Consider the following 13729-nt stretch of genomic DNA (forward strand, 5'->3'; position numbering starts at 1 on the left):
GCATAGTTTGCACTCAAATTATAATTAAAAAATCTGTTCTCCTTCGCAAGTTGTGGTATGGGTCCTTTTGTCTGCCAGCAGCCATGTCCCTTGAGAACTCTGAGTGCAGCACACAGGGCTGAGCAACTGCCTCCGGCTAGAGGATACACCTGTGTTTAGACCTGATACTGTTCTCTGCCCAGCCAAGCTGTAGGTCCAGCTCAGCTAGCAAGCATTGCATGCTTCCTTCCACAGGGCTCGGACCCTTTCTAGGATGATTGTGTCATGCTCTGCCACTCCCTGGGCTTTCTGATGACCAGACCAGTTCATCTAACTACCACATATATTTTTAAGGCCCTGATCACAGTAGTATCTGGGCACCATTCACATAATTTAAAATCAGTAGGTTCAATATTTTCTTGGCCATTTTCCCTGCGCTTCCTCCCTCACCCCATTGCTTGGTAGGTCACCAGTTTCATTGGTGGATTTTGTGTGTGGACTCCTATCCTCATGGACAGGAACTAGATTAGAGTTGCTGTGTTACCAAACAGTGACGTTTATTGGCTTACTAGTAGCATTTACATGCCCCTCTGAAGTAATTTTTTGCTGTATAAGATCAAGTTTGTTCTCACTCCCAACTTCCCCAAGATGGCATAGGCTTGTGCAGTCAATCGAGAAGGATTTGTTGGTGAGGGTACTTTTCAGTACAAAGATACCACTTCATAGATCACCTCAGAGATGACTGATGACTTTAGCAAACTCCAGGCCCAGCCCTCAGGCAGCCTTTAGTACTCAAACTCATTGGTCTATCACTTCAGTGGCAGATGGATATGGGGTTTATGAAATCCAATATCACAGAGACATGAAGACAAAAATGAGTCAGAGTCGAGATTCCTTTTGAGCCCTTTGTATTTGCCACAGGTGAATACAAAAATACTAAGCACTTTACAAATGTTAAAGCCTCACAACATCCCTGTGAGATAGGTCAGTCTTGGTATTTCCACTAGAATTAAACCCGACAGGGTTGCATCCCAAAGACCACATGGTGAACCTGTATTGGAACTGAGGACATCCTGAATCCCAATCCCTTGCTCAGACACTAGACTGAGCCTTTCCTTGTTCCCTAAGGGGCAGCTCAGGACACCAATGCTTTGAAATGCTACCATTATATTTAATTCATCTTTCCCATTCCCTACACTGAAGTGGTAGAATTTCCCCCAACCTTACCTTTGCTCTTCTGGGAGAAAAGAGGAAGGGCAAAATCATCTACAAAAATGACTGTTCCTTCCTCTAATGAATGGTGAACTCCAATGACACACCCTGGGTGTTAACCCGTACTGACCTCTTTACTGTCTCCATCTCCATCCCAAACCTAGGGGACAAGATGTGATTGCAAATCAACTGTAAAACCAGTGCCTGTAATAGGGGAAGCAGACAATTTTCTTTCTCTAAGCAAAGTTCCTAACCAGGGGAGTGTACACTTCTTCCTGCAGATTTGGTTTCTATCGGTTGCATAAGCATTTGCTAGATACATCAGTCTCCTATGTTACCACAACTGGCAGCTTCCTGGCTTTTGTGTACGTCTTCCCCAGACCCTTTCTTTCCCAGATGTTCACATGAATCATTTTGCTGAGGATTTCTGCACCAATGGAAAGAGCTTCATACAGTGAAGAGCTGGCGAGCGAATCAGCTGCCCCGATCAAATAAAGCTACAAGTTCAGCATATCTATCAGAGGAAAAGGCAGACAAGAAAAATAAGTTTGGCCACCCCTGAAGCTCTGCAACCCCATCTTCTGCATGGCTGCACGTGTGGAAAAGCTTGTGTTCTATTAAACACCCCCCACTTCATATTCAGATTCCATCGACTTCACCAGGGTCTCATATTCAGCGCTTTTTCTCCTGCTGAGTTTCTCAAAGTCGGTTTTCTCCACTGGGTCAGTCACATAATTGTTTTCGACACTGAAATGTACTTCCTCATAGAGGCACCCACCACTCTCTCTTGAGCAAGTCTCTCTCCTCTGGCTCTGTATGCAGTTACGACTGGCAAAGAAAAATAAAATAGTAATGAGAGGGAGGAGCCAGGAGATTCTCATTTTTGCTTTGCTGTCCTGGATTCTTGTCTCATTTCCCTCAGCATAAACTGGGAATCATTCCACTTGCTTTGGAGGAATGACTCTAGATTTATCTCTGAGTAGATGAGATCAAACTCTGGTCCTCTGCTGTTTGAGAGGACTCCAGATGTTAATCCAGGGACACTTTGGGAAGCTACAGTTGATGTCTACCAGGGACGTTTGGTAATAAGAGAATAAGACACAAAGAAGCAGCAATGCAATCCGGTAATTCTGAGGCCAGTTTGCTGCTAGCATTATCACACTCAGTAATACCAGTAGAGAATTTGGCCCCTGAAGATTAAATCAGCTACCAATTATTGAACAAATGACAACTGAAAGGCCACGTACAGCTTGCATTAATTCTGAATATGGCCTGTAGCTGTCAACATCTTTAAAATTAAGGTGCAATCAATAAAGCTATCATGAAATGTATTAAATGGATCCGAATTTGACCTTTCCTTTATCACAATCCATACAAACTTCCTTGGCAGAATTTTTTTCGCAAACATCTAATTGGTCTAATAAAAGATATCGCCTCTACCATGAGTCCAGATTCTTTTTGGCAGAACAGTGCACTGTAACATAACACTGCAGAGAGATCATTTCATTTGCCTCTGAATAAGTAGTTCCACCTAACATTTTGCTTTGATTGTCAGGATTTGCAAGTTTGCAGCTTGTGTGCATGAATGGGAGAGCAGCATCCTGAGATTCATGTTTAAGATTAGGATGAAGCAAGAAGTTATTAACTAGGAATAAGGGGGAGGAAGTTCAGAAAAATACAATTTTGGATAAACATTGGGAAAGGACCCCTGCAATTCTCTTCAAATGTACCATGAAAATATTCACCCTCATTTCCCTTATAACTAAACAAACCACTCATTTGTCACTTGTCAAATAGTTGTGTTGCCACAGTCTTAACTATTGCACCCCAAGAGTTTCCTGCATTGGCGAGATGAAAATTTATACTTACTATGTTACATCGTAGAGGTGATCTGAAACAGAATCAAAGATAAATGTTAGTATTTTGCATTTTCATTTCCTCCAAACTTTTTAACCTATTTTAATGACCATTGAAAGTAGATATTATTACTGACCCTCATAAAGCACCATCATTTTTCATAGTTCTGTACAGATATTAATTAATGAATCCACTCAAGGACATTGTTTGGTGGGGAAGTATTGTTAATCCTGTGCTCTAGATGGGGCAAATCAAGGCAGAGTTGTTAACGGACTCATCCTACTTGGGATTAAAAACCAGGAGATCCTAGCTCCCATCCTTGTCCTTTCCTCATTAGGTCACGGTGCACCCCCTTGAATGACACTTCTGATTGACAATGATACATTCTCAGTTATCTGACACTGAAGTAACCCTTACCAAAATGTTCACTGAAACATTCTTTCTGTTGGGCCTAGACTCACTGTGCCTACCCAGAAAAAACCCAAACACTAACATTTAAGGAAACAGGCAGAGGGATTATGATTAACTGGGCAATTCCTTTCTAGCAAAGAATATAACTGCCCTCTAGTGTTCATTTCTAAGAAATGATCTCACTTGATTTGTTTTCTAAATGTGGTATTTTAGCAGAGACAAGGTTCTTTGGGTGAATCTGATATCTTTTATTAGACCAACTTAAATAGTTGGAGAACATTTTTTAAGCAAGCTTTCAGGTTCAAAAACCCTTCATCAGGCTAAGGAAGTTTCAGCAGTTGAAATTGTTCTCCAGCTATTTAAGTTGGTCTAATAAAAGATATCAGATTCACCCAAAGAACCTTGTCTGCCTGTTCTTAGACCAACATAGCTACAACCTACACCCCTATATTTTAGCAGTGTTTTTATTTAGTTAGTGCAGTGGTTCTCAACTTTTTCAGATCCAAGGCACCCCTCAGAAAATGCCAGCTCTTTTCTTGACTCAAGAAAAATAATAGAGAAATTCTTACGTTGCAAGGAAGGCAGAAAGACTGTAATAGGTCAGAACATTTTTAATAATATGGATTCCTATTTGAAAACTCTGGGTTTATTTTGTGACTTCTTTTTGCATACTTAACAGTACCAGCATTGCATAGCAACCTGTGGTACCCTTGAAAGGATCTCAAGGCCCTGCAGGGTGCCATAGCATCCTGGTTGAGAATCACTGATTTAGTCATTCATTCATTGGATTTATACTGTCCTTCCCAAAAAAGGCATGTCAGATTATTCCTTTCAGGCTACATACAAGTGTTTGATATATGAATCTTGAGAAAGGTATATGAATCTGGTGCATATCTTGGAGGAGTGCAATGCAATTAATGTCTTGCTGGGAAGATGCTATTTGAGTGAGAGAGAGACACCCAGCATGTGCATCCAAGAGGATCTTTTTCTTCGCCTCTGTATAGTTCACAATTTAGTCCCGTGAGTCCACACACAATTTCATTCAAATGCTTTGATTAGATAACTTGAGGTTTATATGCAGATCTCAAAACTGCAAGGGAGTGCCAGAATATGAACCACAGGCATCTATCCCAGGAGCATGGGATGCAAAGCCAGCCTGTTCACACAAAACAGCCCAAAGTACCCTGTGTGCCATACTCACCATTTTTGTTTTTTCTTCTGCACAAGATGACAGCAATGACAGAGACAAGCACAATGGCACAAAGCACAGCAATTGGGATAATGAGATACAGGGGTAGGCCAGTTCTCTGGGCACCTAGATCTAAACAGAACAGGTTTTTCAGACAAGGAACCAGTTATGATTTTCAATTAAAAGCAGAAATTAGAGCCATGATGATGGACATTTCCCCTGGACGCTGACTGTGCTGACTGAAGTGGAATAAAGCCTCATGGATTGGAAGTTGAGAAAGATAACACTATTTAGGGGACCGTCTAAGCAAACAGGATATGTCTATACTGGACTGCTGCTACTAGAGGCCATGTTTAGGGGATTACACTTTAGCTGGCTGTTGGGCATAGGCTTGGGCACTAACCTACAGTTGACCCTAACTCTCCATGTAAGCCCTGTACACTGTAGCATAAAGCACTGTTTCCTAGGTCTAAATGAACCAACTCACATACTGGATGCAACACAAAACTCCAAATGGGTCAAGGGGGTGACATTAGCCCCAAAAGAGCTCTGTACTACTACTGCAGGTATCTCAGATAACTTGTTTGGACCATCTGCACCCTTGAGTGGGACCCCTGGCAATCCAGTCCAGCCCAGAAAGTTTTGCTGAACATCCAAGTATGAGATCAATGTCATACATCCTCACCTCCCAGCCTATGCCTTTCTGTAATGTGTTTGGCATTTACAGGCATACCTCGGAGATATTGCGGGTTCGGTTCCAGACCACCACAATAAAGCGAATATCGCAATAAAGCGAGTCACACGCATTTTTTGGTTTCCCAGTGCATATAACAGTTATGTTTACACTATACTGTAGTCTATTAAGTGTGCAATAGCATTATGTCTAAAAAACAATGTACATACCTCAATTAAAAAATACTTTATTGCTAAAAAATGCTAACCATCATCTGAGCCAAATGGCGCCGATGGAAAAATGGCGCCGATGGAAAAATGGCGCTGATAGACTTGCTCAATTCAGGGTTGCCACAGACCTTCAATTTGTAAAAGAGCAATATCTGCAAAGCGCAATAAAGTGAAGCGCAATAAAACGAGGTATGCCTGTACTGGGATGTGCAGGCCTCAAGCACAGGAAATCTGCCTGCAGTAATTCCACAACTATTTCTTCCTGACTTATGATACCTCTGCACTCCCTCTTCCTCTTTCTGCTGCTCAGAGGTAGAGACAAACTCAGAGGGAGAGACAAGTAGATTTCAGAGAAAATCACAGAAAGGTTCCCCAAGGGAACCTGATGTGCATCTCAGTGCCATACTCATGAAATAAGTAGCACAATGTGGATAGGTTGGGTGCAGGCTATGGAGTAAGAAATAAATGGGGAAGGGCTGTTCACATGACTCAGGCTGGTTCTGGGTGACTTCATGGGTAGCCCTCAATGTCAATGTAGAAAATCCAGAGCATCACATTTAAAAAATTTACTCCTGAGAAGCAGGGCAAATTAACCTGCATTGGGCTCTGTGTAACTGTGGTTGTACTGCTTTTCGACAACTTGATTAGAGCCGGCTTGGATATCTCTACATTGCTCTGCAGTGTGCAGTATAGACGCACCTCAGAATCTGAATGTGATGTTCTCAAATTTTTGAGCCAAGATACAGTTTCCCCACAACTTCCCCACACAAGTGCCAGGTTTAGTCCTCCTGCTGGACTCCTGACCTCCCTGTCAGCTCCTCAGAAGCTCTTCACTTACCTCCAGTCAGGATTTTCCTTTCCACATCATTCCCAGAATCCACTGTTGTACTCAGATCTGCAAATCGAGTCAGAGTCAGATGTCAATACAGGTTTCCAAATCTTCTTTTCATCATCAGGAAAAAAAAAAGAATTTGGTCTAAAAGAAGTAGCTGTGGGACTAGAGGACACGTCCCCAGTTGCCTAAATAATCAGTGAAATACCCTTGGAGTTGGGGCTGTCTGGGTGAGGGACCTTTCTGGGCTGGCAGGGTGCTAACCCATGCATGACTATTTAACAACTATGCAAAGCTTCTACTGGGGTGACAAGGGAGGTGGTGGGGGGGACATGCTTAACCTGTTCCAGGATTAACAAAGGACTTCTTTTCCCCGACACTCTGACCCTGGCCCAGGTGTGCACTCATGACCACACAGCCCAGCCACACACTTAGCGACAGTTGCAGGTCCCTCTTGTGATCCAGCGTTTTGAGAGCATGGACCTGGTGATGCTAGCCCATCATGACACTGAGGACTTGGCAGCTTGTAGATGGGCCACTGAGCACATCCAAAGCTACAGTTATGGAGGCCACCTCAACTTTCCACTTAGTGCCACTTAAGGATCGGCAGCAGTTCTAGCCATTTCCTCTCTCTCTGTGAAGTTTCTTTTGCTATCCTGTGGGCTGTTTCACTTCAGATAGAAGAAGTACAAGGCAACTCCAAGATCTAGGAGTTACAAAAGCAGGACTTATGACCCCTCCTTAACTTCATGCCAACCACTTGGAGCTAAATAAATCCATGACTCCCCTAGGTATGACCCTCCCAGACATTGGAATAGCTGCCATCTCATGGAAGCTGTCACCTACTAGTCCAGCAGCCTAAGAACATGCCTGGCAGAGGGGCATGGTCACTTCCAAGCCACCTGCCCTGCTAGCCTGAGATGCAGATGCCATTTTTAATACCAGTAAGTAGACTTGTCAAACCACCCCTTCATCTCCCTTTCCCTCTGTGCATCATTCACACACAATCGTGATGAAAACAGCACTTCCAAATTGTTCTCTAATCAGCAGACAGGAGGCCTCACCTCTTTCAAAGATAGGTGTGGTTGTGGTGTGCACTGTAGCCTCAGTACCGAGTACTGTGGTTGTGGTTTCTGTGAGCGTTAAAAAAGAAATGACCGTGTGTTAAGCTACTTCCACCCCCACACTTACCAATCTACAAGTAAATGCAGAGGCATATGGCAGAATCTGTAAACCTCCCATAATGCAATATTGTTTCAAGGAAGGGTGAAGACTGTCTGTCTGACCTCACCCAGTGACTGACTACCCCTGAAGAACAAGCACCGAGAGTCTGTGCGGTTTTATCCTGAACAGTGGGGCTGAAGACATGGCTCATATTCTATGTGAATGTCTAATTCTGCTTTAACCTGATGGATTTATTTAGCTCAACAATGTTCTACACAGATCAACTGGCATTAGTTGTGGGCATTTACCTCTCACAGTCAGCTGCACCACATCACTCTGCTGAGAGCCAAAGGACCCGGCTCTGTTCTCTGCTTGACAGTAGTATTGTCCGGCATCTGAGTTTTGCAGGGGGTCAAACACGAGTTCAGCCTGATTGCTGAGGTGCACTGTACTGCCTCCCGGCCCCCCCTTGAACCACTGGTAGCTGATGGGGGGGGACCCTCTGGCTGAGCAGGTCAGGCTTGCCCTAGCCCTTTCTGGCACAGTGAGTCCCAGTTGACCAGGTATAATGATGGGTTTGGACACCACAACTGAAAGACAGAGGCAAAGGGGTTTGGTTCTGAGCAGGTCCACAGTCCTGGGATTATTTAGACCAGTGGTTTCCAATCTTTTTAGACCACGGACCAGCAAACTGTGGCCCGGCAAACTACAGACCAGTATACTGCAGACCAGAAGTGTACTGTAGCATACTGTGGACTGGCAGCCAACCCCTTTTTATACTTTTTTTTATAAAAAAGGGTTGGCAGCCAGTCCACAGTATGCCACAGTATGCTGGTCACTTCCAGACTTCCAGCCAACCCTCCTGCAGACCGGCAGCCAGCCCTTCACAGCCTGGTAGCAGGCCATGGCCCGAGGGTTGGGAACCTCTGATTTAGACCCAAGAGGTTGGTATTTATGGACAAAGAAGCCAGTGCAGGACTAGGTCCATGGCTGTTCATGCCCTTCTCTAGAGTGAACAGTCATTAATTTACATTACCCCCTTCCACACAGAGTTTCTGAGCTCAGGTCACAGTTGTCTTGCTAGCACAATGCAGCTTACACCCCAAGAATGCTCTCTGGACCATCTTTCTGCCTTTCCAAACATCCATGCAAAGGGAGGCATGGGATGCATAGGGGAAGTCCTAGAGGGTGCAGCTGGGGAAACAGTTTATCCCAGCTGTTCCCTGGCTACTACAAGACCCATAGAGACATTAGCTAAATAGAATGGGGGTCAAGCTGGCCATGGGCAGACACAGAACTGGGCAGTCACAAACCATATCCCCAAATCCTTGGACTAGTCTCTGTACTGTCACAGTCATAAGTTGTACCCTCTGAGTCATTTTTTCATTGGGGAGGGTGAGTGGTTACAAAGAGGCACTGGCAATCACCAAGAAGGCACCTGAAAATTGATGCAAATGCTGTCCCCAGTCCTGTGGTGTGGGGCAGCGTCATGACCCACTAACAATGAAGATGGCTGTACAGCCAAGTTCTTTAGCGAAAAGCTATGCAACTGTCAGGTTGTATTACTAAATTTACCTTTAACTACTCTCATTGTGGTGGTCATCTCCTTTGTTATCAGGCTGTCATTCTGGGTTCTCCAGGTGACCTTGCAAGTGTAGTGTCCACTGTCTGGGATTTCAAGCTTCTCAATTTGAAGAGAGACATCACCTGGGGGAAATTTTGGTACACGGACTCGGTCTCTGTACCGTAACAACAGGATGTGATCACCAGAGTCATCCCTTCGAAAGACAGTAACTGGGGTGTTATCTCTCTCCATGGTCCAAACAACCGTTTGTTGCTGAAAGTTCTCTGAGGGCATGTAGATGCACTGCAAGGTGGCCGAACTCTTCCATGTCCCATCCATTTCATGGGTACCATTCAGGTCCAGGATGGCTGCAGGGAGCAGGAGATAAGGGGTGGACATAAAAATCACACAGAGGTAAGAATAGCATCAACACCAAAGGATGCAGGAGGTATCATCAAGTGAAGTCTGCCAACCCACCAGCACAGTCAGTCATCCTTGACAACTAGGATCAACACCAAAGGATGCTGGACGTACTCCAGCCAGAGTCGTGTAAGCCACAAGTCACAAGCACAGTCAGTCATCCTTAAGCACTGCATTGTTTGGGCTGTATTTAGCTAATGTCTCTATGGGTCTTGTAGTAGCCTGAGAATGAGTTAAAGGATTTAGGACCTCCAACAGTTAGAATTTTATCAGTTGGGGAAATTAGGAGGGATCACAGCGCGCAGGTGGATAAAAACACTCACTTGGATTCTTTGGAGGATGATTCTACCTTAATCCTTTCATTAAGTCTTGTGCTAAACCATGCTGTCTTTGAGCAGAGTGGTGATGAACCCTGGGATTGAAAGGGGAAATGGAGATATTCTCATACAAAAGCCAGAGAACTAACTCTTGGATTTGCAGCAATTTTAAGAAACAGAGAGTTTGAAAAGAGGAAGTCGTGAGCACTGCAGCGCTATATAGGAACTTTTCCACTGGGAAGAGCTCCATTCAAGGGATGGTTTCAGAAGTCAGGAGTCTAGCAAGAGCCAAAAACAGTCTGAAACAGAACATTTTGTCTCATACCATTAAAAGTTTGTCAAACCTAGAAGCAACGGAAAACAACATCTTGTAATGGGAAATGTCTGACAATTTTAACAATAGGCAATGCTACCAACTCCACTGTTAAGATGAATCAAGTACAGTGTCTGAGGAAGCCAGAAGGAAAATGCTTATGTTAGATTGGGAAACCTGAAAGATGGTCTTTATGGAAGGCAAGATCCTGAAACAGTGTAGTCTCCTCAACTAGCACAATTCAAACAGGGCCAGATCTTCAGAAGTAGTCAATATTGGCACTTCATAAAAACATGACCTGGCTATTGTCTCTTGGTGTTCATGGAATATTTTTTAATGACAAATCGCACATTATCCTGACAAGCTGTATTTTAAGGGAACCACATGGCTTAAAAAACAGTTAAATATAGCTGGAAACTTTTAACACCATAACCCATAACTCTATATTTCTTGGAGCAAAATTCCCTTCAAGGTCTAAGGCAGGTTCATTCTTATAGGTAAGTGATCATACTGAATTAATTTTTGGTTTCTGTGTCAAAGTATCTAGATACAGCATAGAGGCAGAGAATAAATCAGCACTGTAGTCAAAACAGATCAGAAGCATGATGCAAACATGCCAGATCCTGACTTCTCTTTTACTATAATTAAACATGTCCCTTATTCATTTAAATGATTTCTCAAATGCCTTTCCTGCTGCTCAGTTCTGACAGGATAGCCATGTAAGCTGAAGTCTAGTTAGCAATTTAACAGGGATGGCACATCTCTGCTAGATGAGAGTAGGGGAATAATTTCCTTGTCCCGTGACCTGTAGCCTCTCTGCTGAGGAAGACAGAAATCTCATACCACACACAGTGAGTGGAGGTTTGCTTTTGATGTGGGCACCCTTTCCTTTTCTAAATGACTTCTGATTAGGCAGGTCACACCTGCCACACAGATCATCCTATAGCCTGATATTGATCTGCGTTCAATTGCCTTCCCCCTTCCCCTTCCTCGTTACAAAAAATAGGCAGAGGGTAGGAGATGCATTTAGAGACTGCTGTATACAAGGCAGCTGTCCTGTTCAGTTCTGTTACTCTGCTCACTTTTAGTATTCCTTTTTACTCTTTCCTACATTATGTGGTTTGTTAAATGTGAGTTATTTAAGAGCTGTTATATTTTGCTCCAGCATTTGCTGTAGTTTGCTGAGTGATTTGATTCTTGCCTACAGTGGTTTACTCCAGAAGGTGACATTACTTGAAGTAGGGGGAGAAAGAGAACAAAAAGCAACTGAAGCTGTTGTTTCCAAAAGGAGATCATTCCTGCTATTCAGTTGTAGCTGCTCAGAGGTTCCAGAGCTGATTAAAACTGGGCTTGTCAAACCTGGAGCATATATTTTAGAGAACAATCTTCTATCATCTAGAGGGATGGGAAAGCTAACTTCCTAAACTAGCTCAGCTGTTCAACCCTTTTTATTTTCATTGCAGAAGAGAGTTGGACATCCTCTTGTAGATCATCTTCCCTGCTCATTCCCAATGCCCCATTTCTGGATGCAATGAAAGGACGCTCTTGACCAAAGCTTTGGGACCTCTGCCTTAAAACAGTAGGTTTGGGAGTAGGAATAATATATCCCAAGCCCTTTGGACAGGACCTAATCTGCCTCAGAGCTTTTGGGCTATATCCATCTCTATACAATGAATTCTCCTGGCATGCTGGACTGGAACTGGGAGGCTAGCTTACCTTCACTCCAAGTTCTGTGTTCACAACATCATTCACACTAACCCTAATGCACCCTTGTAGTTTGTCTGAGAAATGCTTCATTAGGAAGCAGCTTCACAGTTTTCCTCGAAGTCCAATTTGATTTTTTAGCCTCGCACAAGCCCTTTTCTGAATGACTCATTGCCAAGGATCCCCCACCTCCAATTTTCAGTTAAAAAAAGTAACCCCAAATCCACATTTTTCTGCGATTAAAATGAATCACCTCTCTCTATATATCTATATATTAGTGGTGTTTCATTTCAATGACAGAAAAATGTGGATTTGGGGTTACTTTTTTAACTAAAAATTGGGAATTTTTTATCAGAAAAAAACAGGATCCTTGCTTGTTACTTTTAAATCAGTTTTAAGGACAGCACACAATAGATAACTTACAGTGGAATTCACATAAATCTAAAGTGCTACTTTATCGGGGCAAAGTAGGACTAGTGTCTTCCTACCTAATGCCCTTGCCTGAAAAGAAGAGAAACTTTGAGCTTCCAAACTTACATGTACACACTTTTCTTTATCCTATTTTCCAAGCCCCTCCCTATCAGGTGTTGACTTACTGGTGAAATGCACACATGCTTAAGTTGAAATTCAATCACTACAGAAATCCAAAGCTGACATTCCATTTCTATTTATGCCATTATAAGTAGAGTATTGCTAATATCAGAATCTGCTGCAGGCGTGTTATGGGTATGACTCTAGCTAGCTATAATAGCACCCCTCTTCCTCCTGGTAGTATAATTCTGAAAAACTGTCCTTCCCAAAAGAATGGAAATACTCTGGCCACACAACAACATTTTAGGAAGCTAAAATGTCAGAGAAGAACATGTCCAAGTAGGCTGAATACTCTTATTTTATTCTAACTCTATTTACATTTGACCCAACCAGCTGCCTAATACTGTGCTGCTTGTTACATTCCTCCAAACATCTCCTGGCTCTACCTCCTGCAAACTAAATGTACTGTAATGATACCAGCTGCATTTTCATACAAGAAAATATGCTGCTGTCTTTTACCTCCTTTGGAATTGGGGTGACTGAAAAACAAACCAGTTCTAGGCAGAAAGTTTTCTTTTTACAGCAATTCTTTTTATATTAATTTTAATTTTGATATCAGGAACATATATTTGTGCATACAGACCACACACACACACTCACCCCCAAACTTCTACAGTGGCTTTTTCTGAATGGAAAACCTAGCTTCAATTACTTACCATAGCAGAAAACGAAGGAGTTCACCAGTACAGCTATACCCACTAACTTTTCCGTTCCTCCCAGCATTGTGGCTACCTCTCTTCTCTGCTCAGCCTAGTGAGACAGACCTGCTCTCCCAGGCTCAGCAGGGAAGTCAGCAATACTTCCCCTTCTTCACTCACTATATAATCTTCTAGGATCCAGGGCTGCTGCTGCTGAGCTTTTTTCCTTCCTTCTTTCACAGAAAATCATGAGAATGCCTGCACAGTAGTTGAAGGTGTTGGGCTGACCCAACAACAGTAAAGGACGGAGTTAAGAAGAGAGACTCCAGGAGGCTTCCCCTTCCATTTTATATTCCCCTCAGTATGAGGCCATCTACCCAGCTTACAATTAACTTGATTTTCAAGCTAACTGTGCATCCTTTGTTTCTTTATAACTGGGTATTTCTGTTTTGCCTTCTACCCTTTCATGTTTTGCAATTTTTTCTGAAAGGGCATCTCTAAGGCAATTTTTAGGCACACAGATGTTAGAAGGACATTATCAAGAGTGCAAAGTCAAGCACTGAAAAGTTAGGAAAATCTAGAAATCAGATTCCCCAGGGAAACATAATGCCAGCTCTTTGGATGCATTAAGACAT

At 43.1% G+C, this 13729-nt stretch overlaps 1 protein-coding gene across 4 annotated transcripts; it reads right to left on the reverse strand.

Annotated features, from left to right (window-relative positions):
- Positions 1 to 870: 870 nt before the first annotated feature.
- VSIG4 (V-set and immunoglobulin domain containing 4) lies at positions 871 to 13455 on the reverse strand. 4 transcript variants are annotated; one of them, XM_019536203.1, is made up of 8 exons: positions 13113 to 13455; positions 9123 to 9479; positions 7856 to 8137; positions 7448 to 7516; positions 6390 to 6446; positions 4661 to 4780; positions 3061 to 3082; positions 871 to 2019 (listed from the first exon to the last, which is right to left on the reverse strand). In XM_019536203.1, the coding sequence occupies exons 1-8, from the start codon at positions 13177 to 13179 to the stop codon at positions 1809 to 1811; spliced, it is 1185 nt and encodes a 394-aa protein (XP_019391748.1). In that variant the 5' UTR covers positions 13180 to 13455; the 3' UTR covers positions 871 to 1808. The 4 variants fall into 4 exon arrangements, with proteins under 4 accessions (XP_019391748.1, XP_019391747.1, XP_019391749.1 ...); XM_019536202.1 differs by having other exon boundaries at positions 4661 to 4774; positions 7448 to 7525; positions 13113 to 13453; XM_019536204.1 differs by lacking the exon at positions 7448 to 7516 and having other exon boundaries at positions 13113 to 13449.
- Between the last annotated feature and the right edge of the window lie 274 nt (positions 13456 to 13729).

The sequence above is a fragment of the Crocodylus porosus genome, unplaced genomic scaffold (assembly GCF_001723895.1).
Source record: "Crocodylus porosus isolate Cpor-Errol unplaced genomic scaffold, CroPor_comp1, whole genome shotgun sequence".
Classification (NCBI taxonomy): domain Eukaryota; kingdom Metazoa; phylum Chordata; order Crocodylia; family Crocodylidae; genus Crocodylus; species Crocodylus porosus.